General features: G+C 38.2%; 1 protein-coding gene across 1 annotated transcript in view; it reads left to right on the plus strand.

The window, feature by feature from the left end:
* Positions 1-459: 459 nt before the first annotated feature.
* Positions 460-24657, plus strand: part of LOC308705370 (cell adhesion molecule CEACAM5-like) — a gene marked incomplete at its 5' end in the record, with an annotated part of 28764 nt that continues 4566 nt past the window's right edge. The window contains 13 exons of the mRNA XM_081390345.1: positions 460-473; positions 6517-6704; positions 8160-8423; positions 17588-17863; positions 17962-18246; positions 18322-18600; positions 18689-18952; positions 23240-23485; positions 23578-23688; positions 23880-23960; positions 24262-24312; positions 24395-24457; positions 24566-24640. Coding sequence (XP_081246471.1) covers positions 460-473; positions 6517-6704; positions 8160-8423; positions 17588-17863; positions 17962-18246; positions 18322-18600; positions 18689-18952; positions 23240-23485; positions 23578-23688; positions 23880-23960; positions 24262-24312; positions 24395-24457; positions 24566-24640 — 2197 coding nt within the window. The remainder of the gene's footprint in view (positions 474-6516; positions 6705-8159; positions 8424-17587; positions 17864-17961; positions 18247-18321; positions 18601-18688; positions 18953-23239; positions 23486-23577; positions 23689-23879; positions 23961-24261; positions 24313-24394; positions 24458-24565; positions 24641-24657) is intronic.

Consider the following 24657-nt stretch of genomic DNA (forward strand, 5'->3'; position numbering starts at 1 on the left):
TTCAAACCAGTGGAGGGGAGTTCCTGTGATGCCCAGTGATGAGAGGGTGGACATAAGGATCCGATTATTCACAGTGTTGAAGGCAGCAGGCAGATCCAGGAGAATGAGAACTGAAGATTTGGAAGCAGCTTTTGCGATCCGTAGGGTTTCTGTGACCGACAGTAGTGCAGTCTCAGTTGAATGCCCTTTCCTGAAGCCAGATTTGTTGACATCCAGCTGGTTGTTCAGAGACAAGAAGGATGCTACTTGGTTGAAAACAGCTCGCTCAAGTGTTTTCGCAATGAATGGTAGGAGAGACAGGTCAGTAATTCTCTACAAATGATGTGTTTAATGTTTTTTTTTGTTTTGTTTTTTTTAAGCAGTGGAGTTACCCGAGCCTGCTTGAATGCAGTAGAGAAAGTGCCAGTATGGAGGGATGAGTTGATGATGTGTGTGAGTGTTGGAAGAAGTGTGGGAGAGATGGCTTGTATAAGGTGTGAGGGGATAGGGTCTAGAGGGCAGGGGTAGGATGACTGGAGAGGATAAGTTTAGATACTTATTCCTCGGTTAGTGGAGAGAAGGAGGAGAGAATGTTATTGGCTGTGGGAGAGGTTGGTCTGGGTTCCTGTGTGTGTGGAGCTGAGAACTGACTGCTGATAGTTGTTGTTTTATTGGTGAAGAAGTTAGCAAAATCATCAGCAGTTAAAGAGGAGGTGGGTGGTGGTAGAGGTGGACAGAGGAGAGAGTTGAATGTCTTGAAAAGTGATGGTGTGTTAGAGGAGCTGTTGATGTTGTGGAAATATGAAGATTTTGCAGCATGAACACCCACAGAAAAGGAAGAGAGGAGAGATTTATACATACTCAGGTCAGATGTGTCTTTTGATTTGCGCCATTTCCTCTCCGCTGCCCTGAGTTTGGTCCGGTGTTCACGAAGAACCTCAGATAACCAGGGGTGTTAGAGGGAGTAGCGCGTGCAGACCTGTAGGCAGTGGCGGATTTAGCAAATTGGGGGCCCAAGGCAAAAGTATGTATGGGGCCCCCCCATTCGATCTTTAAAAGAGAACGAAAAATTGTTTTACAGACTGAATGGTGGATAGGCAGGTAAAGCTAATCTACAGGGAAGTAAAGGTTGGAGAGGAAAAAAAAAACTTTCCCTTTAAATCCTGCATACATTTTCTTTAATCCAAAAAGCAGAGAACACACAAAGTGTAGCACTACACAAACTAATAGTCACAATGGCACCCAACAGAGAATACGGTTTCAGATAACACCAGAACAATCTAGCATCACAATAAGTGTATTGTGATGTCAAAACATTTTAGTAACTAAACAGAAACATGTTACAATGTTTACATGGTACAATTTCTGGTAAGCTATGGGTTTTTTTTTATTGCTTGACACAAATTTCACGATTTCAATTCAATTCTTGTGATTTGATTCAATATTGACTCATTTGGATAAATATTAGGTACGCAAGATAGGCGTTAATTTTTCCAAAGAAAAAAAAACTCACATAATGCTGTAAACATATATTAAACTCAAATTAAACATAATGTGTTTTATTATAATAACAATTTTAATAATATAAGTAAAAAAATACTAAATATGTAATATATTACACATATTTAGCAAAATAATCTCTTTTTTCTAGCCAACTAACATGCTATAACATATATTACGGCTTTCCTGAGGTAACGTAACGTTAAGTGACATAATTGTTCTCCAGCTGTTATATTGACGTCTTTCCAAGGTTGAAAAACACTGATTGATCGATATATAAGAGGTAAATATACATTTCGGTAAGTTGTACTATATCTTTCAACATTGTTCATTCGTGTTTATTCACTATTAGCTAGTAGAGAGGATCGATTCGGTTCACCTGCTGCTAGTGATCTGTCACGTCACATTTACAAGCGCCAAAACGGTATTTATAGTAAGGGGGTAACGTAAGAGGGGCGAACTTGGGAGAGGTGATGTTGCATTTTGCTCCAAGCAAATCCACGTATATCCATGTGAGTGTGTTAACATTATTCTCACCTAGCGCCACTTCACAGCTAACGTTAAAGGACAATTCCGGTATTTAACACTTTGAGTCTATTTTGTAGTTTGTTTTGGATGAACAAGAGTGGTGCACAAAGAAATTTTGACAATGGTTCCTGTCGCGACAGTTTTGAAAACGAACGTTAAGGGTTGTTTTAAGGACATGTTCGTGCATGGCCATTGACTCCCATTCTAAAGCGGTCATGGGCAATTCTAAAATAGTCAAAAAGTCGCGACAGGAACCATTGTCAAAATTTCTTTGTCCACCACTCTTGTTCATCCAAAACAAACTACAAAATAGACTCAAAGTGTTAAATACCGAAATTGTCCTTTAAGTTAGATGCTGCTGCTGTAGAGGCATGTTCAACGCTTTGGACGTTGTTGTTCCTGTCTGTATCCCCAACAGTAGCCGTAAAAAAAACTATCATCTTTGGCAGCGTTGCCAAATACTTATCTGCGTCTTTTCGCTTTTTTCTTTTATTTGAGCCGCTTGGGTAACTTCGTTTCATTTTCGCATTTAGACTCGTCTTGTTTCGTCTCTGTTTGTGTACGTCCCAGTCCTCCTGTCACTGCGTGTTTATCTTTCGCGCCGCGCACCGTTACGGACTAGTCCATTTCATTGTGAAAGTCGGGGGTGTATGTGTAGACGAATAACCATAAAGGCATGAACTGGACATTTTAACTACTACTTCAACGTTTCAACGTATTTCTTAAGAATATTAATACAATTTACCATGCTTTTGAAGCGTTCATGATGATAAGATGCTTTTTTTTTTCTTTTTTTTTTTTTTAGGTTGGTTGGGGGCCCCCCTACTACGACTGCTGGTAGTGGGCCCCAAGCAGCCGCCTACCTATGCCTCTATGTTAAGACCACCACTGCCTGTAGGAGAGAGGGCAGATATTGTCTAGAGAAGAAGTTAGAATGGAGCATGAGGTATCCATTGCGGTATTCACAACCAGAGATGAGAATTGTGAGAGAAGATGACACAGCAGAGGAAAGATGGGAGGGAGAAAGTGAGCGCAGGTTTCGTCTGAAAGTGACTGGTAGGGGGGTTGGTGGTGCATGGGTAGGAAGTTGTAGATTGAAAGTAATGAGGAAATGATCTGAGACATGGAGAGGTCTGACCAAAATGTTGTCTGTGCTGCAGTTACGTGTGTAAACCAGGTCCAGTTGGTTGCCTGATTTGTTAGTACCTGTGGTGATGAGCCATTTGAGATCGAAAGAGGCTAGGAGAGAGATGAAGTCTGTTGCATACGGCTTCTCGAGATGAATGTTGAAATCACCAAAGACTAGAAGTGGGGTGCCGTCCTCAGGGAAAGAGGACAGCAGCATATCCAGCTCCTCTACAAAGCTTCCCAGCTGACCTGGGGGCGATAAATGACTACAATATGGATCTTATTGGGAGTTGTAAGTGTAATAGCATTATATTCAAACGAGTTGTTATTGCATAGATAAGAGAGCGTTGAGTATTTCCAATTGTTAGAAATGAGAAGCCCTGTACCCCCACCCCTCCCAGACTGGCGAGGGGAGTGAGAGAAAGAGAAGTTGTTAGAGAGAGCAGCGGGGGTTGCTGAGTCTTCTGGACGAATCCAGGTCTCAGTCAAGCCCAAGATACTAAGAGTAGAATGAGATGCAAAGGCTGGAATAAAGTCAGCTTTATTGACTGCTGACTGACAATTCCATAGACCCACAGAAAGAGAGACAAGTGTGTGTGAGGATGAGAGAATGGTGCGCAGATTAGCAGTATTGCGCTGCCTTCTGCACGTGATGAAAGAGCGTTATCGAGAGACAACATGAATGTATTGAAAGCACATGTTGAGTAAGGGGAAATAAGATAAAAGTGTGAAAGGAAAGGGAGACGAAGATACTTAAGTGCCTTTCTGGTGTCCTTGCTCGTTTGGAGTCGCACAGTTAGAGTCGATGGCCTTTACCCGAATCGGTCTTCACACGAGAAGGCTGAACACGAGAGCTGAACTACATAGATATAATGCTTTCACCGCTGAGTGAGGACAGCTGTCTCGGCCCAGCAATTAGCACAGCAAAAGCAAATAATCCGAAAATGGGAGGAATCGAAACTAGCTGTTGGACAGCGCTGTACTTAAGTGTAATAAAATTCAAACTGCAATTCTTTTCAGACGTGGCTGTTATTTAAAGTAGGAACGCGTATAAATAAAATACAGATTTATGTGAAGGTAAAAATTAAAAATAAGCAGAGAATCGAAGATAGCCTTACCTTGAGTCAAATAGTAAACTGAACAACAGGAGAACTGGATATTAAGAAAAAAACACTTGTTCACTGAAGTGTGAGTCATTGAATTAAGAATATTTTGATAGGAGACATCCTCTAGATGGGGTTACATTAACTACTAGTTCTATCATCAGGCATGCATAACATTATACAATATAAAAAGACAACATACAAACAGTAATAATACACTAAATGTACTGGGGAAATGCATGTTAATTCATTAAGAAAATTTGTCAATGAATTAGTGGAGAGAATTCCATTTTTTTATGGGATTGCATGTCTGTTTTTTTTTTTTTTTTTTTTTTTCGTGGCCTTTACTGTTCTCTCACTCAGAACAATAGTGTCTTTGAAGTGTGTGAGTGGAGCAAAAAGGTGATAATTCACAGTGGGGCAACCAGACATCACAGAGTCTTCCTGGGTGAGGAGTTGTAAAGATTAAGTGGAATGATGGTGTCCCTTACGGTACAAAAATATATCGGAATAGACTGCAAAATACAATGCGATATATTACATAATACATTTCCATATATGGGAAAATAGTGCTTATATTTTTTTAATATACTGCATTATATGCATTGTCCATGTATGGCTATATATTACTGAATATAAAATATTTATAAATTAAGACAAAAATAGCATAGTAGTTGTATCCTTTATTGTGTACATATATTGCACATACATGTTCCCATGTGAATGTATGTTCACACACACACACACACACACACACACACACACACACACACACACACACACACACACACACACACATTCACGGAATGAGTTACAACAGATTTCTAGTTCCCAGCATGCTTTGCTTCTGACTGACTTCTGAAAGGAGAGCAAATGTTAAATTTTCTGTTATTTTGGAATTTAAAAGTTTTTTCTGGTATGTGTGAGTTTGTGTTGAAGAGTAGAGCCTGTGATTCTGTTGATGACTGACTAAACACCATTAAGATTATAATTACTATATTTTAAAGCAGAACAGTGATAGTCTCGTACATGCAGCTTTGCTTGTGCTTTTAAAAGTAACTAGCTTGAAAAAATTAAACATTTATAATGTAAATAATTTAAAAAATATAATGTATGTGTTTGTTTTGCATTTTACATTTGTAATATATTACACATGCAGTACCATATCTGATCACATATACATCTATATATTATGATGTGTATTACTGAATATAAAATTACATACATTATGATGATATATTAGTAAATATATTGTCACATATTTTTCAATATATGAAAAGCGGCAATTCCGTATGTATTATTCAATACATTGTAATATATTAACACAATATATTATTCTGTATATTTTCAAAAATAAGGTTAAACCATTTAATATATTGATCATTCATATGGGAAATATATTTTTGTTCTGTTAGGGGTGTTTGATCGATCCAGTCGTTACAATTAGGTTCCATGTAAATGCAGCTACTGTCACTATGGTTACTGGAGATATTTATGAGTATAATGAGAACAGAAAAGGCCATTTAAGTAATTGAGTTCAATAAAGTTGAGTTTTGTGCTGAAGTCAGAGAGAATGACGTGACTCACAGATAATGATGTTAAATGAGTTCATGAAGTCTTCAGATAGTCTGATGAAGTTGATTCAGACTCCATAAACTCGCAATTACGAGAAAAAAGGGCAGATTTGTGAGAAAAAACCCCTCAGAATTACCTTTTTATTTTTTATTCAGTGGCAGAAACAAGCTGGAAATACGACAGAAATACGACCTGGGCATTTCTTTCTGAGATTTATAATTTAGCCTTTTCTTAACCGTCAAATGCATATATATGTGATGTTATCGCTTAATTTCAAGGCCTTCAAACATTTGATTCGTTATGAAAGGATGAACAGCAGTAGAGACCATTATAATCACAATAATGAAATATGAACATACAGAGAATAGTGATTTTTTTTAACTGCACTGGAGCCAACATTTACCAACTTGAACATTTAATGCTTGTTTGCGAACTTAAAAAACAGTTGGTCAAGTCACATTTTTTATTTTCAAACTATTAGAGTTAGTTGCGAAATACATTTAAATATAGTAGCTAGGATAGCAGCTGTAAAAGAAAAGTCTTTGTGTTTCATTCCCAGTAACCAAAAGCACAAAACTTCATAAAGCGTGGGCACTCGAAGACCTTGGTTGGCTCATTAACTACAGTCCCATTGCACTTTAGACTGGCCGTCGTAGTGTTAAAGGATTTACAATCTGAAGTGTGTGATAAACTCTGATCACAGTGACTGGAGATATGAGTGGTGTAAAGACAGTGTAAAGTTACAGACGTCTGATCGTTACACTGTAAACAGAGACACTCTCACTATCAGAGGAGCTACTGAGTCTGATCAGGGTCAGTACAGGTGTAAAGGACAGAGAGATGGAAGACCAAACTCATCAACATCAAGCTCTCTTTCTCTCTCTGTGAAGGGTGAGTTGAACATCATTGTCCTCATAAACTCTCTCTACTAAGATACATATATAATCAAGACACTGTTCAGACTGAACTACTTTATTATTAATACAGTAAGCAGGGTCTATAATGAACACTCACCATGAGCCAAATGCCAGTAAAAAAACGGCGAGTGTATGAAACGCTGTCAGTCGCTATTTGGCCAATAACAATTTCTATATAATCTTATATAATCTGTAATGATAAACGTTCAGTGTTTGTTCAGTGTTGTTGTTTAGTGGAGGAATTCACGCTCTCTCATTCATACACTTGCTCATATTCTTTCACATGTGTACTCGTGTCTCAGGCAGAAAGTTCAATATCTTATGCAAATGTTATAATGTCAGGGTTATTCTTGTGGTTTATTTGTGTTCAGTAATGTTATTAAAACTAAACTCTTATAGCTCTATATTTTTTTAGGCAACCATGTAGATCTGTTGGATAATTGTTATAAACTTTAGGTAGTATCTTAAATAACTTTATATTACAGATTTATAGTTACAAGTTTAAAGTTGAGTGAACTTAAATTTGGGAGTTTACTTGTTATCTTTGTTTGCTTGAATAAGTTGGTGCAATATTTAATACAATTACTTAAAGTCGAAACGAATACATCAATGTTTTCATTGGTGGTGGATAATATACAAAAAAGTATAAGTTGGTCTTAAATGCAAGTTATTTTATCAGTGTTCATTGAAATGAAAAAAAAAAAACAGGTAACTGTAAACTGTGTATCTGACGATTTGTCTTTTTTTTCTGCTTTTCTTCTCACATGCACAGTTACTTTGGACTATGTTTGCCTTTATTCTCATTTTTAATAAAATTGTACGTTTTGATAGTCATTATGTGTGTATAAAGTGATTTAATAATGTCCAGTATTCCTGGTTTTATTTTCAAACTATTTTGGGTTAATCTTAATCCTGTAATGTAGTAATTTTACTCCAGAATTTTGGTTAAAAAAAAAACATTTAAACCAATCTACTGCCAAATTGGGTTGTTTTCAACCCAGCATGTTTTACTGTACAACAGTTTATTATTTAACTGTATATGCTACATTGTCACATGACCTCATCACTTTGCATGTTTAAGTCTGTAATATTTTTACACTCTTAAATTATGTAAGATTTGTAAATGTTGTACAAGCTGCAATTCTGTGTCACGCAAATAGAAAATAACATACATGTATTATAGACTCAGTTTACATGTATGACACACTTTACCCAGTGTTTCAGTTTCTACAAAGTTTATCAGTATATAGTCTATCAATAATTACAAACAATTTTGATGTAATCAATACAAACTTCCAGCAAACTAGATCTTTCATTTTTAATACAGTGTTTTTCTCATAAGGAGGTTTTGAGTTCATAAACACTAACATTGATCATGAGACTGTGATGCTGTTTTAATCAATATTTACTCATGTGTGTATTAATACAGGAAAACCTGTAGTGAAGGTGAAGCCATATCAGCGTGTGTTCAGTGGAGAGAGAGTCACTCTCACATGTGAAATACAGGGAGGAGGAGACATTCAGTGGAGATACAGCTGGATTAGAGATGGACACACTTTCTATACAACAACAAGAACAACACCAGAGTTCAGTTTCACAGCTGGTGTGTATCGCAGTGGTGAATACAGTTGTAGAGGAGAGAGATCAGACTCACACACAGACTTCAGTGATGCTGTTAGACTGACTGTATCAGGTGAGTCTTCATATTCACGTCTGTTTAATGATCATTTAAAATCCATATTTCAACACTTATGATCTTCTGTATCAGCCACATCTGTTCTTATAAGCAATTCACTTTCAGTCATGATTGTCTTCAGATGTCTTGTGTGTGTTGCACATTTTTATCAGGATATTTTTTTAAACAACATGTAAATTGTGACTTTCCAGTGTTATTGGCGTCTCCATCTTTGAGATTTACTTTAGTCACTGTCGCTATGGTTACAGGAGATATTTACTGATAGAAAAGATGAGTTTTGTGCTGAAGTCAGAGAGAATGACGAGACTCACAGATAATGATGTTAAATGAGTTCATGAAGTCTTCAGATAGTCTGATGAAGTTGATTCAGACTCAGTATCTCCTCATATGAGCTTGTAGTTGGAGATCTTCATCTCTCCTTCAGGAGCTTCATTCTGCTTTCTATGGCGAGTCAGAGGTGTTTGTCTGAGATCGTGACGGAGCCAGAGCCTCAAAACAACTGACATGACAAAACTAATGACAGTACAACAGAAAAACACAACTAATATTAGGAAATATGAGATAAAATCATCTATAAACTATATAGTGTGAGAAATGTCAGTCTGCCCCGACTCAGCTTCCACTTCAAGATTTGTATTAGAATATGTTTCTTCCCTAAAAGAGCTTAATTATCATAGAGACGATTCCTCCTGATCTCAGTAATATGTAAACACCACCAGAGTGAAACTCGATCACTTCTAGTGTGAAACGGCAGTGGGACGTCGAGAATAATCCTGTGTTCAGAAGATACATGAAGAATACATGGAGTTCCCGTCTCAAACAATATCAGAGATGTGGGAACGGAAGGCTTTCACTTTCATTGTTATCCTCAATTTACTTTTAAGACAAAACTTCGTTTACATGTAGAGCTGGGTATGATTGGTATAAAGACAGTGTAATATCACAGACGTCTGATTATCGTTACACTGTAAACAGAGACACTCTCACTATCAGAGGAGCTACTGAGTCTGATCAGGGTCAGTACTGGTGTAAAGGACAGAGAGATGGAAGACCAAACTCATCAACATCAAGATCTCTTTCTCTCTCTGTAAAGGGTGAGTTCAACATCATTGTCCTCATAAACTCGCTCTACTATGATCACTGTAATGAAGGTGGACTGGTTCTTTAGGTTTGGTCATCGCTATGGTGTGTCGGTAAGAACACAGAGATAGGATCCACATTTAAATGACTTCAATGACCATCAAGTTCACTGGTTACATTAGTGTGGGTGGTCATTAGCATGTGCACTTGTGTGTGTGTGTTTTAGTCATTGACACACACAACTCTGGCAGGAATGATGGAAAAACAACACACGAACCATCTCTCTATGATAGAGCGAAAACAAAACTAAAAAGTTCTGCACAGTCACTCACCAATGCTGTGGTTTGATTGGCTGTCCGTTCGCATGATTGGGACATGATCACTACAGTATATAGGCTTGTCCTGTATATTTGATGAATGGATAATAGTGGTATCCTCCTCTTCTACAATCACACATACAATCAAGAGACTGCGGTTTTGCTCAGAATGGAAAACATGCAGTCTGGATATGAATATCATTTAATTTAGTTAATGTGTTACATAGAAAACAGATGTTTTGTCTGCATTATGTGCACATTTAAGCTCCGACAGAAATACTCTTTTGTTGATTATTTCAGCCGCACGTGTGTGAAATATTTTTAGAAGTGTTTAAGGAGAAATGTAAGATTCAAATCTGAAAATCTCGATTAACTTCAGTGTTCAAAATACAAACAACCACTTGCCTTCTCATCTTTTTTTCTTTTCTTTTATTTATCTGCACACAGAATTGTGTTTGCTTAGTCGTTTCTGCTAATATTTAACATCTATAACCAGTAACAGTAAAGTGACAGAGACTGTTCCAGAAAGCAGGTTTAACTTACCGTCCCATAAACCCTGAACTCTAAAGCTTTCTCTCTCGTGGTTATGGGCTCCAGAAAGGCCGCTGTGAGTAAGTTCAGTCACTCAGAGCTCATGGTGAACAACACACACACATTCTCAATCTCACAGATCATCAAATCCTGGAGTCACCGGCTGTGTCTCATCTCGAAGGCTGAATCCTCCGGAGGTCACATTTATCTGCCGCAAACGTCATGAGGCTCTTCATCTCAGTAAACTGATCATTACATTCCCATGAGGAAACTACAACAATTTACACTTCACTAGCAATAACGCTCAGTTTTATAATGGTGACTGTCCTGAAATAAGACGTTCTTTATGACGTATGCGGCCGATAAATGTGACGTCAAGAGGACGCAGCTTCGACATGAATCTTTAAAACTTTTTTGATTATTAAAAACTATTAAGAAGAATATTACTGTGAACAATAATTGTATTGTTTTTTATGTTTACAGTAAATTACAAAAGAAAGATTGACTGAACTAAAAAAAAAGGATCTTTTCAGAGTGCATTATCTATATCCTCCAGACATATACAAAGTTCTGTCATGAAACTCTAGATGGCGCAGGCTAATAGGTCCTTTACTCGCCTGTTCATAATCACATCGTTATCTATAGGCCGCAGCTGATTGGTTCCTGCCGTATCAGTAGCCAATGAGCTCGCTGCTCAACTTTCAAATACTTTGATAGCATTGCTTTCAGAAATTCAACATATAAGATAGATAAGTGCATAGGTTTTTATGCTATATCACTATGTGTTTTGTGTAATCTGCTTCATCAATTCCTTAAACTAACCATTCACAATATTTAAATCTTGTGTCATGTCAAGAGTCCTGATTTAATGCTTAGAGTGAATTACTAGCAGCTAGAGAATATGCTTTTTACATTTATGCAGCAGCAGTCAATGTAAGGATACAGAGACAAGCTTGCAGGAACTCTTTAAAGTGAGACAGGCTTTTGTTTATTCGCATATCTAACAGAGCTACAGCAATTCCTAATATTTGTACAGCAGCAACATGTATAACAAATCAGATTGCAATGTTAGCAAATATTAGCAGACGTTACGGTTAATTAGACACTGAATTTGCTAATTATTAAGTATTTGCTTCACAGCAGGAGTATAAATAGGAGACTCATTGCCGTTTGGACCGCTCATTGATGTAGCGGCCCCTTCTGAGATCGCACGGCCTGAGATGAGTTTTGCTCTCACGGCTATATGTCATTCATTGAGTAACTTGTGTTTATGCTGTGGTGAGGACAGACAGTCGGGTGCAGGCTGCGAAGTTCAGGAGTGACAGAATGTGGGTTTCACTCTCAAATTGTGTTGTTGACAACCATTGTATGGGACAGATATGAAATCCCAAGTAGTAGCGCATTAGCAATGTAACTCATGTACAATAGATATTAGCCCGACGTCCCAGGGCTATTGTGTTTTTCGGGCTACCAAAATGCATAACCAGCCTGCCCGACAGACCATCTCAAATAGTGTAATCAAATTCCTCTCATTATTCACATTATTGACTAGTTATTTTAAGGAAAAATATGACTGCGCAAGTTTTTGATAATGCTGATTTATCCACAGCACAATTTCTCATGAATCGGCGTGTCTGTTTTAAGAGAAACGCATGATCAATAAAACAAATAAGCTCCACTTTCACATGAATGCTTTACTTTGTGTGCCAGAATGTTTGAATCCACGTGCTAACACACTATCACTGTAAAGCTGCTTTGAAACAAAAAAAAAAATCTGTATTGTAAAAAGCGCTACATAAATAAAGGTGACTTGACCATCATAAATTCTGCTATATAAACAGCATTGTTAAGCATATTTGAATAAGTATAAGTGGCAAAGCCATGTTATCCACCTGTGAAGCCGAGTATATGGCACTAGCTGCCACTACTCAAGAGAGTATGTTTCTTGTACAGCTACTTAAAGGAATTGATAGTAGTAACCAGCATGTACCAGTCAAGATATATGAGGACAACCAGGGGGCGATAGCTTTGTCTAAGAACCCAGTACGCAGACAGAGATGTAAACACGTTGATATAAAATATCACTTTGTACGGTCTGCACACACAGAAGGCAAAAATATCTATAGAATATTGCCCTACTGCGAACATGATAGCTGATGTCCTTACCAAGCCGGTGGCAAGGGCTAAGTTTGAGAACTTCAAGAGGTATTTGTTTGGAGAATAATGTGAACTGGCAGGTGTTTTTATTTTTGAGAGGTTTTTAGATTACTGCCAGTATACCAAATGTTTTATTTTTGTTTGCCACTATAGAATGCTATAAACATGTCTTTGAGTGGGAGTGTTAAGCATATTTGAATAAGTATGTGGCAAAGCCATGTTATAGTCTGTGCAGTGATGTCATTGAAGTGTGCGTGCCCCGCGCACTGTGTATGTTATGAGCATGCGCATAATAAAGTGTTGATGCTGTGAGTTCAAGAGACGATGGTGGTCTATCTGATTTTTCTCCCGTGAATAAATTAATCACTTTTGTGACAGTGATACGTGAGTGACTGCTGCAGAGATGTCTAACGCAACAAGCATAAAATAATTAGAGCACCATTTAATTGTCTCAAAAACGTCTGGTGTTATTATTATTATTATTTATTGCTACACTTCAATATGTGAATTATTCCATCAGAAAATGAACACTTTTATCGTTGTCAAGCTTTAAAGTCCGCGTGAACCGGAAGTTGCAAACAACTTTTCTTCAGTGTTGTGACGTGTTTCCCAGTGAAACGGAATATTGAACAGAGGGCAGGGTTTTACTCTAGCGCACCTCCTCTCCATCTTTGCTCATAACAGACTGACGGTTTGAGGGGAGTGGTTAAGCGTTTCCCAACCCAAGTCCTCAAACCTACGTCATAAGGGAAGGTCCTCCAATGCAGAGGGGAGGGGCATTTTCAGATTTTGATTAAAGATTACGAAGCCAAAAAAATTGTTTGTGTGGATTGACTGGCATGGATGAATTGTTCACCACAAAACGATCAATTTAGGCAATTTAGATCAATTTTGATTTCATGTGGACTTTAAAACAACAAAGCTGCTCGCTCTGCTTTATGGCTGCTATAGATCTGACCTGCCACAAGGTGACACTGTTTTCAAAACTCCTGATGCTTAGAATCTTGTACTGGAACAATCAGAGAAAAGTGTCAAAGCTTCAAAGAGTCATTATTTATCCATCCAGCTGCAAGTTCTGCCGTTTGGGGAAGACAACTGGTGCTTCCACCCCTTATAAAGCAGTGCCGTTCTCACTTAATGTATTGTTGCTGAGTGACAGAGATTGCGTGCGCAGCGGAGAACATTGTGATCTAAAAATGTGGCGTTCAGAGCAACGGGGTTGCTTGTACAAAGATCTCCTCACTGAGAATCCAGAACAACTCTCTCATATCTTGTTGTTGGTGAAATTAATGCTGACACTAAGTCCGTCGACAGCAATATCTGTGAGAGAGGATTTTCCTGCATGAACCGAGTGTAAACATCATATCGTACTTCTCTAGTCTGAAACACTGAATGATCTCATGCAACTCTCCATAAATGTTTTTTATTTATTTATTTATAAAGGGACCATGTACAATTTTACAAATTAACATACATGTTTCCATTTCATGCATTGTAACGGATTTAGCCAAAGGCTAATTTTCAGTTTCAGTTTGTTTTTATTTGATAGGGACAAAGCATGTTAATGAACATTTGCACAAAATACACAATGTAAACAAGCCGAATTATAGCAACATTGCTAATTTACGTCCGCAGTCCCTAGGCAGGTACACACAAAGACAAATACTCAGCACACAACACTACAAACAAAATAACTCAAAATTATGTTTTTTAATAAATTGAATTTTACAGTGATGAAATGAGAGGTTTTTTTTTAGCCAACACTTTTATCGCCTTCTTATAAAGTGTTTCTATTAACTTTAGAGTTGTCACCTGTGAATGATCAACTATTGAAACAATACTGTATGTGAACAAATCATTGAATATAAATACAACCTTGCAGCACCAACTGTCAAGAATGGCCTAATGTACTTACAATTCTTTAAATTAAATTTTACAATATTAGACAACTTTTTTTTACATAGCTTTTAAATTAAGAGTAAAATCCAAAGTAACCCCAAGATACGTAAACTCTTTAACAACTTCAAGCTCCTCCCCTCTCAGAAATACATTTGAATGTGTCAACTCTACTAACTGTTTTGAAAACATCATAGACACAGTTTTTTTTTGTGTGTGTGTGTGTGTGTGTGTGTGTGTGTGTGTGTGTGTGTGTGTGTGTGTGTGTGTGTGTGTGTGTGTGTGTGTGTGTGTGTGTGTGTGTGTGTGTGTGTGTGTGTGTGTGTGTGTGTTTGTGTTTGTGTGTGTGTGTGTGTGTGTGTGTGTGTGTGTGTGTGTGTGTGTGTGTGTGTGTGTTCAATACTAAACCTGTCCTGGTAAGCCAATCCTGTATATTGGTCATAGCAGAAGTCAAAGTAATCGAGGTTTTTTCAAAATTCTTAGCATACAATTGAACACTTACATCTTTACATACTCCAGGTAAATCATTGATATAAAGTGAAAACAGAATTGGGCCTAAAATAGAACCTTGTGGAACCCCCTTGGGTCAAGCAATGTAAGAAGATTTTATACCATCAATACATACACATCGTTTCCTATTTAAAATATAAGATTTTATCCAAAGTATTGCTTCCTCTGAAAATGTTTAATTTGTTAGTTTAGATAAAAGCACCTGATGGTCAAACAGTGTCAAATGCATTTTTTAGATTTTAAAAGACAGCACCAACACACGCATTCTTACCTAATAAGCATTTCACTTTCTCAACAAACAAACAGTTTGCTGAATCCGTAGTCCCCAGATAGGTCAACACTAACATAAAATTACACAGACAATACATATGTGTTCACATACAGTACAATAGAAACATACACACACATACTATCAGGGCCACAAAAAATAACGAAAGAAAGAAAGAAAGAAAGAAAGAAAGAAAGAAAGAAAGAAAGAAAGAAAGAAAGAAAGAAAGAAAGAAAGAAAGAAAGAAAGAGAAAGAAAGAAAGAAAGAAAGAAAGAAAGTGCACTTGTAATGACACATCAAGGATGTTAAGAGGCTAAAAGCAGGTTTAAAACTTGCCCCATTGAAGTCAACAGGGTGCAATTTTTAAAAAGAGGATAACAAGTGTAGGCAACACCGATTTTTGTCGTTATTCTCTGTACTGACAGCACTCCAAATTTACAAAAAAATGAGCTCAATGTTAAAATTGACCAGAGTTCTCCTTTAAGAAATGTAGCCTTTACCTAAGGTTACTGCGACTAAGCATAGTGGACATGAGTAAATGTTCATGAGAAAATGTATAGCTTTATTACTTTATTTACCAACTTTCAACAACACTTTTCAAGGCTGATGTTTTCATTTACTCGTGTGTGTTTCAGGCTCGGTTCAGCTAATACATGTCCATTATTCACCCGTTGTCCAAATGACTCCATATTTACAACAAGGAGTATGGAGAATTTGACTATGTCGATTATTAAATGATGTTAAATCATCATACTATTTGCTCAGTTGGTTATGGGAGGTTTCGTTTCTCATCTCTATTAGCCTACAGCGTGTAGCCGGCGCACATAGTCACAGGCCAATAGAGTTAACCCTCTGAGCCCGAAGAACAATGCCTTAAAAATCTTTAAGTTTCATTATAAGTTTCATTCACTTTCCTGCGCATTTGGAAGATGACACACTACACTGGTGAGGAAGCTCTTCAATAGTCCTGGATAGTGACGTAGAGATCGCATTTTCCTCAGAATAAGAGAGCGGGACTTACTTTGAATAACAAATTGATCCAGCCGTGGATGCAATTTTGGATGAGCAAGTTTGTATTTATATTTCTTGGACTTTTTCTAGACTTCTCTTTGAATATATTTTTAAAATTCAATTTATTCCTGTGATGTAAATGATTACTCCAGTCTTCAGTTTCACATGATCCTTCAGAAATGTCTTATTATGAATGTTGAAAACAGGGTTCGCTGATGAATAGAATGTTCAAAAGAACAGCATTTATCTGAAATAGAAATCTATTGTAACATTATTCACTACCGTTCAAATGTTTGGGCTCAGTAAGAGTTTAGTTTTTTGCTGCTGTTGTTGTTGTTTTTTAAAAGGAATGTATACTTTTATTCAACAAGGTTGCCTTATATTGATCAAAAGTTACAGTAAAGAAGATTTTTTTTCTCCGCAGAAAACAGCTAAAGCTAACAAATCATCCACAATCCCTCTCCAAACACGTTCAGATTCACCTGACATTTTTGTGTCGCTCGAACCCGTCTTCAAACTCCCGCTGTAATGATGTATAATTTCTCTCACTGTCCAATGAGTGACAGTGAGTGTTACATTTACAAGTGGGAGACGTTGGCTCCAGATTGAGGCGAAAGCTGATTGATTGCTCCCACATGTGTATTGTCCAATGCCATTTTTTAACTTGATTGACAAATGGATAAAGAAAAGCTTTTGGCAAATAGAGAGAGAAAAGGTTTGCCAAATGCTTTTTTTTAAAAGCGATTTAACATGTGCATTTAAAATGATTTATTAATGTACCTTTTTTATTGTTTTATTAATCTACGTTTAAAAACATGAATTAAATAAACAATTTTAAATTTGACTATTTATTCATACATTTAAAATGTTGTTTTTTTTTTAAATTGTTTTATGGTTTTTATTAAAATACATTTAAAAACACGAATCAAATAACCAACTTTAAAAATGTCTATTATTTGTCCATTTAAAAGTGATTTATTTATATAAATTTTTTATGTTTGAAATATTAAATTGATAAATTGATTCTTATAAAACTCCTGGTCCTCCATAGTTTTGTACCTGATTATGATTTACAGTTACTTAAACAATAGATTTAAGATATATTTTATCTGACACACACAAAAGTTGTGAAAATGAAAATTGTCATAATTTAATCTCACATACCCTCTCTTTCTACAAAATCTGTTTGTCTTTCTTCATTAGTCAAAACTGAACATTTTTTTTAATGTAGTTCATATTCATATCTGTTTAATGCTACTATAAAATCCATATTTCAGCACTTATTCTCTTCTGTACTGTATGAACTGTTGCAGACAAAAACTCAATGATTTGTGTAACGCAGGTGAACTCTGACTCTTGAGGATCTGAATCTGTTGTTGTTCTCCTGCAGATCTAAAGCCGAAGCCTGAACTCACATCAGATCCTGCAGGAGCTGCACTGACTGGAAACACAGTGACTTTGACCTGTCGCATGGATCCGTCCACTGGAAACTGGGACTCTTACTGGTACAACCACACACTGAACCCTGAGACAGAGAAGACAGAAACAAACTACAGCCTGAAGATTGATTCAGTGTCTGATGGAGGCCAGTACTGGTGTAAAGCTGGAAGAGGGAAACCAGTCTATTACACACAAGACAGTGATGCACTGTGGGTAAATGTTACAGGTGAGAGAGACTGTAGTGTGTGATGCAACAAATACAGATCAGAGACAATATCTACACAACTTCTGAAACTATAAATGCAATAATCTGTGTTTGTACAGAGAGTCCTAAAGCTGTGCTGACGGTACGACCTGATGAACGAGTGTTTAGAGGAGAAACAGTCACTCTCAGATGTGATATAAAGTGGGCAGGAGACACTGAGTGGACATACAGATGGGAAATAGAGGGAACCAACAACCAATATAAAAACTCTGTCAGCCGAACCTCAACACAAGAGTTGAACATCAGCAGTGTTGATCTCTTTCACCGCGGTAAATACACCTGTACAGGACAGAGACACACTCAAAGCTCTCAGCGCAGTGATGCTGTTACACTGACTGTCTCAGGTGAGTGTGTGTTTGTTGTGATCAGCTTCTCCATCAGTTTCTCTACGGCTCTGTAACTCGTGATGTTTTGTTCAGCTGAAGCTCAGGCATCAGTGCGAGTGTCTCCACAGCCGTGGCTGACTGAAGGAGAATCAGTGACTCTGACCTGTGAGGTTTCAGGCTCCTCTAAAGGCTGGACGTTCAGCTGGTTCAGAGATCATGATCATCTGTCAGACAGCAGCAGAGGAGCTGGAGGATCTTACACTCTCAGTCCTGCTGCTCTACAGCACACAGGAGTTTATACGTGCAGAGCAGAGAGAGGACGACCAGCCTATTACACACACACCAGCAGCTCACACACACTGTGGATCACTGGTGAGGGTTTATGCTTGTGCTCATCCGGATCTGTGTTTCACTGCAGTCTCTGTGCTGTCAGTTTTGATGGAGATTTTCCTCTTTTCAGGAGTTTCTGCTTCAGTGTCTCTGCTCATCAATCCCAGCAGAAGTCAACACTTCTCATCGGACTCTCTCTCTCTGAGCTGTGAGGATCAGAGTAACTCTGCTGGATGGACAGTGAGAAGATACACAGACAAAGACACACAAACTTGTGCAAAACAAACAGGATCTGGATGTGTAATGGACTCTCTCAGCACATCTGACACTGGAGTGTACTGGTGTGAGTCTGAATCTGGAGAGAAACGCCATCCTCGAAACATCACTGTACATGGTGAGTCTGGTTTATAATTGTGACATTTGCACTCATTCTAATCTAAATTCTAGCAAAAAGTCTACATACATGTTCATATTTTCTGTACAGCTGATACATTGTACAATTTTTGTAGTTTTTCCCCACATATTTTTTTATCATGATGTTACATGAACCTGCCCTTAAATGGCACATAAAAGCAAAGCAATCAAGCAATTCACGTTCATCAAACAGTCTCTTCCCATATAAATTGGCAGATTAAGCTGCAAAATGGACCTGATTTTATGCCAGTGGTTAAAAATCTGATAAACAACAAACTCTCATGACAATTTGTATCTATTTTACATTTTGGCAAATTGGTGGCTAATTGGTTACTTTCGCTTTTTTGGATTTTATTTTAGAAAAAGCATATGAAGACATGATAAGGCATTCAAACCGATTCAGTACGGTCAACAGAAAGTTTGCTCCCGCTACTCGCCTCTTACAAACCCTCTCAAACAATCCACCATAGGAAATAATAAAGAGAGCAGAAACGATCAGCTGTGCTCATGTGACACTGAATAACCAATAAGAAATAAAGAAGTAATGTCACGGCAACCCAGCGCATCACTTTGCGCTCTAGATGCACGGTCGAGACTCGGGTACCTTAAATGAGTCCCTTTGCCTATTCCCCGATCTAGTTCCTCTTCTGCTGCACCAGGAAAGGGCTACTTCAGATAATAAGCCTTGGTGACCTGAGGATCACATGATCCCATGCTGAGACTGCGTTTGTAGGTGGTTTATGTTCTCTCATGAGAGCATGACCATGTCGGCATGTTGTCTGTCTTGCCTTTCTCGTAAAGGTTTGAGCACTCAGCATGTCGTGTGTCGTCAAGTTTGACAGCCACGATCACTGTCTCGTATGCCTGGCAGCTTCCGGATGGGATTACTGGTCCTTCTCATGGGGGACCCAGGGTTTCATTCGGAGCTCCAGGGGAGGATCAGATGTCGCTCGCTGCATTGGAGAGAGGGATGTTATGCTTTGGAAATTAAGATTATGCTGAGCTTCCCATTGTAATGGTGTGTGTGCTCATGCTGAATCAGATTCAGAGTTGACAGCCATGCTTTCCCGGGCTGTAGCGCAAGGGACCCGTTCTAAATGTCGGCTTGCTACGCCACTCCCGCCCGCTGGGCCGGATATGTGCGTTTATTTGCTCTAGTAGAGATCCCCAGAAATGGCTAACCCTGTTGAGTTCCTCTGTCACCGCCAGCAGTCAGACATGGTGGAGAGTCTGATGCCAGGCCTAACACCCGAATGCATTGTGGAACCTGTGTTGGGGATATTTTGGGGATATTTAGTTTAATTTTATCAATCAATAAATTCTACTAGAAACAAACCTTGTTGTATTATTTTAATTTAATACTGTGAAGCTGCTTTGATACAATCTGTATTGTGAAAAGCGCTATACAAATACTTGACTTGACCTGACTTGTTAGGCTGGGTGTCCATATGTAGTGATCCCTGCGGCGATCCCATATGTGTATTCGGTTAGTCCACTTTAATTCTGCTAACTATAAGTAACTTTTCAACTACGTCAACTAACTCTCATTAGAGTATTAGTAGGCTGTAGTGGACTGTAAGTAGACTAGTTATGGTTAGGTGTTAGGGTTCGGGTTAGGAGAATAAGTTGACTTGTAGTTGCCAAGTTACTTATAGTCTGTAGAATATCTGTTCGGGGATCAACGAAAAGTGTTAGCAAATATTAAACAGACAGTCTACTAATCCTCTAATGACAATTAGTTGACATGTAGCTGCAAAGTTACTTATAGTTAGTAGAATGTCTAAAGTGGACTATCGAAATAAAGTGTTACCGTGTATTCTTCCACGGTACGGCTACCCGGTATGGCTAGCCCGTGTCTTTCCCTCGACAGAGTCCGCTCTGCCGTCTCTGCTGGTGTTCTTTCCCCCTAGGATTAGGCTGGAACCACCCCAGAGACTGCCACAGGTTGCACTACCCTGCTTGGCTAGTCCATATATGTAACTATACATTTCACCTCCCTCTGGGCAGGATGTGGTTTTCTCTTGAAGGGTACAAAGCCCTAATCTCACGCTCCAACATTTGTGGGCGGACCACGAGACTCAAGCAGAGCGCTGGAAGGGCCAGCGAAAGTGACGTGTTGGTAGATATCCCCAATTTGTCAGTTCCGAATGTGACCGACTGAAAGTGACCGTCTCGTTTATGTAAGTAACCCTCGTTCCCTGAAGGAGGGAATGGAGACGAATGTTGCTGTACCTCCGCTGTGCGTCCGTCACTAAACTCAGCTCCTCAGCGGAAAAACAAAGATGCAACACCTTTGCTGCTCGTTATTAGGGATGCACCGACATTTCGGCTGCCGAAAATTATCGGCCAAAAATGGCATTTCGTTTTTTGTCCGAAAGAGAAAAAAGGCCGCAAATATGGCCACCCCTCCCCTCCCCTCCATGTTGAGCAATCAGGTTTCACTCTGGCTCAGCACGTTTGGTGACTTTGCGAGCGGCTCCGCTTCGGAAGATGCACAAGTTCGAAGTGTGTTCCGCTGTGTGCGGGCGCTGTGCTCTCCGGTCTCTGTTTGCAGTGCGTTCTGCAACCTCTGTGTGTGTGTTTGTGTGTGTTGCGCGCTCTGCTCAGTCACTCATGGCCCAAACGCATGTACCGTTCATGCTCACCGGAAAGGCAAAGTCCGCTAAAAACGTGGCAACATGAAATTTCTCTGGACTTGTTTCTGTTTGCAATAGCCCTACTGTGCTGTAACGTGTGTATAGCCGTGCTGGGCAACGCTGGTAAAATGACGCTAGAATCTTGTTCACTGACCTCCCCCTGCTATCTGCTCACATGCTCTGATAATAATAGCTTTGTAGGACTACTTTATTTTGATAATAGGTAAAACAATAAATCTGTTAAATATGATTCTCCTGCAGAGAACTGAATAAAGAATAATATATCGATTATTAAATATTATTTTAATATAGGCCTATTTTCTGTCCAATTTTTGTGTTACTTGAAATAAAAGTGTGGTTATTTCATACATTTTTTGATTAATTCAGATTAATTAAAAAGTTTAATAATAATACAGTTATAAAAAAAAAACTAATTTAAAATAAGAAATTAATTATTCTTTTTTTTGTTAAGTCATTTTCGGTTTCGGTTTTCGGCCAAGTGCATCCAGAATTTTCGGTTTCAGCCCAAAATGTTCCTTTCGGTGCATCCCTACATATATATCCCTACTCGATATATACCCGCGCTGCGAGGCAGAGCAGCTGATGCAATTATCGCATGCCAATGGGCAATGGCTCGGTTAGGTTACACTCTAAGTAGATTGGTCTAGATTGGAAGACATATAAGTATTTGGGAGTGACCATAGATGATATGTTATCTTGGAAAGATCACATTGAGACCCTATGTAAAAAGACTAAGCAGAGAATCTATTTTCTTCGCCGTCTTAGGTCTTTTGGAGTAAGAAGGCAGATTCTTCTGCTGTTTTTTAGGTCTGTGATAATGAGTTTACTGCAATACTGCAGCTCTAGTTGGTATAAAAGTCTGTCTGTCGTGTTAAAAACAAAGGTTTTTAATCAATTAAAAATCTGTTCAAAGATAGTAGGTCAGCCGCTTGAGAAGCTCTATGACTCAGCTTATCACAATAATATTCTCAGGTTGGCTGACAATATAGCTTCTAATCCCATGCATATTTTGCACAAAGAATTTGAACTACTACCGTCAAAGCGGAGGTATAGAGTTCCCAAATTTAATAAGGTGAAGCTGAAACATTCTTTTGTGCATCAGGCAATCCTAGCGCTGAACAAAAAAACCTAATCAGAGATCAAGAGTATTGGGGTGGTGGGGTTGATGGATAAGTGTTGTATTGAATGTATAATTGTGTGGTTTGAGTGAATGCCAATGTTGAATGTATGTTAAATGTTGTTGTAAACATGGATACTGTCATGTAAGAAAAATTTCAGACTTTAGTCTGACAATAAAGTATAAAGTAAGTAAGTGGTCTCTCAAAGCGATCCCCAATTCGTCGGTCAGTTCCGTCGTATGTCTCCGTTCCCTTCTTCAGGGAACGAGGGTTACATGCATAACTGAGACGTTTTCTCATGAGATCAGGTTAGACTACACAACACTAGTATAAAAAAGCATGAGAGGGTCTAACTATCACTTTAAAAGTGTCGCCACTAAAAAATCTTGAGAGGTATAAAGTACAATTCATAATATCAATATTTTTCTTATGTATTGTTTTGCTGTATTCTTAATATTTACAGTATTAAACACACATTTCTTGTGTTTGTAGACGGTGAGGTGATTCTGGAGAGTTCTGTTGATCCTGTGATTGAGGGAGAGACTCTGACTCTACACTGTTTACATCGATCTACAAACTCCTCGATCCTCAGCGCTGATTTCTATAAAGACGGATCACTGATCCAGAATCAGACGACAGGAGAGATGAGCATCACTACTGTCTCAAAGTCACATGAGGGTTTCTACTACTGTAAAACAGAGAGAGGACAGTCACTCCACAGCTGGATCTCAGTCAGAGGTCAGTGATGATCAGTGATGATATTACTGTAATATAATCATACAGTATCACGTCACTCACGGACAGATCTGTGTGTTTGTCATGTTCTTCAGTCTCAACAGCTTCATCTTCTCTTCTGGTCATTGGTGTGTCTGTAGGATTGAGTGTTTGCTTGTTGTTCTTCATCTCACTGGTTCTGCTGTGGAGACACAAACACAAGAAAGGTGTGGAGCAGTTCATCACATGTTATGAATTATTAAACCACATGAACAGCAACAAATGGAAGCTACAGTTCCTGAAGCCTAGACAGCCACTGCATGTTTATTAATAAATGAGCAGTTAATGCATGTAATCTGATTATATGTGAGTGACAAAACTATTACAGTGACTATAATGATCTTTATCTCTATTGTAGATCAGCACTGTAACATTCAACAGACATCAGTCCCGATTCCATCTGGAGAATCTCAAGCGTTAAACTCTCCTCTGCAGTCTGGTCAGACACAATAACAAATGATTTAAAGGGATAGTTCACACACAAAAATGAATTCTGTCATCATTTACTTTTATGTCATTACTAACCTGTATGATTTTCATGCTGTTGAACACAAAGAAGATGTTTTGAAAAATGTCTGTTTTTCTCATGCATTAAAAGTGGTCCAATGTTGCCTGGAACCCAACATTCATCAAGATATCTTTTTGAACTATCCCTTTAAGCTTTATGTATTTTTTATTAAAAAATGTTTTGTTCAAGACTGATTTTACCTTTTGTCCTCAACATGTTTGCTGTCAAGCAGATTCTGATCACATTTATGATGATGTGATACCAGCGAATAAGAGAGACAAAGGTGGAGTATTAAACTTTATATAAACACTTATAATTTAAAATCAGCAAATATCATTCATGTCGGCTTGACTTGTTTGTTTTAGAGCCGCTGGAAGACGTCACATATTCAGAGGTCACTGTTAAGAAAAACAAATCTGCGGATAAAGGTTAAAAACCCTCTTCAATAGAGTCATTAACCAATAACATTGACAGTGTCTGTTTTTATATTGCATAAAATATGAAGAAATATTTTCATGAATTAACTATTTTTCTAGACGATACCATGGCAAAGTCAAATAATGTGATGTACTCAGAAGTCGGAACAAAAGTAAAGAAAAGCAAAAGCAAAGGTGAGATCCTGTTTTTC

The sequence above is a fragment of the Scardinius erythrophthalmus genome (assembly GCF_964197995.2).
Source record: "Scardinius erythrophthalmus genome assembly, chromosome: 2".
Classification (NCBI taxonomy): domain Eukaryota; kingdom Metazoa; phylum Chordata; class Actinopteri; order Cypriniformes; family Leuciscidae; genus Scardinius; species Scardinius erythrophthalmus.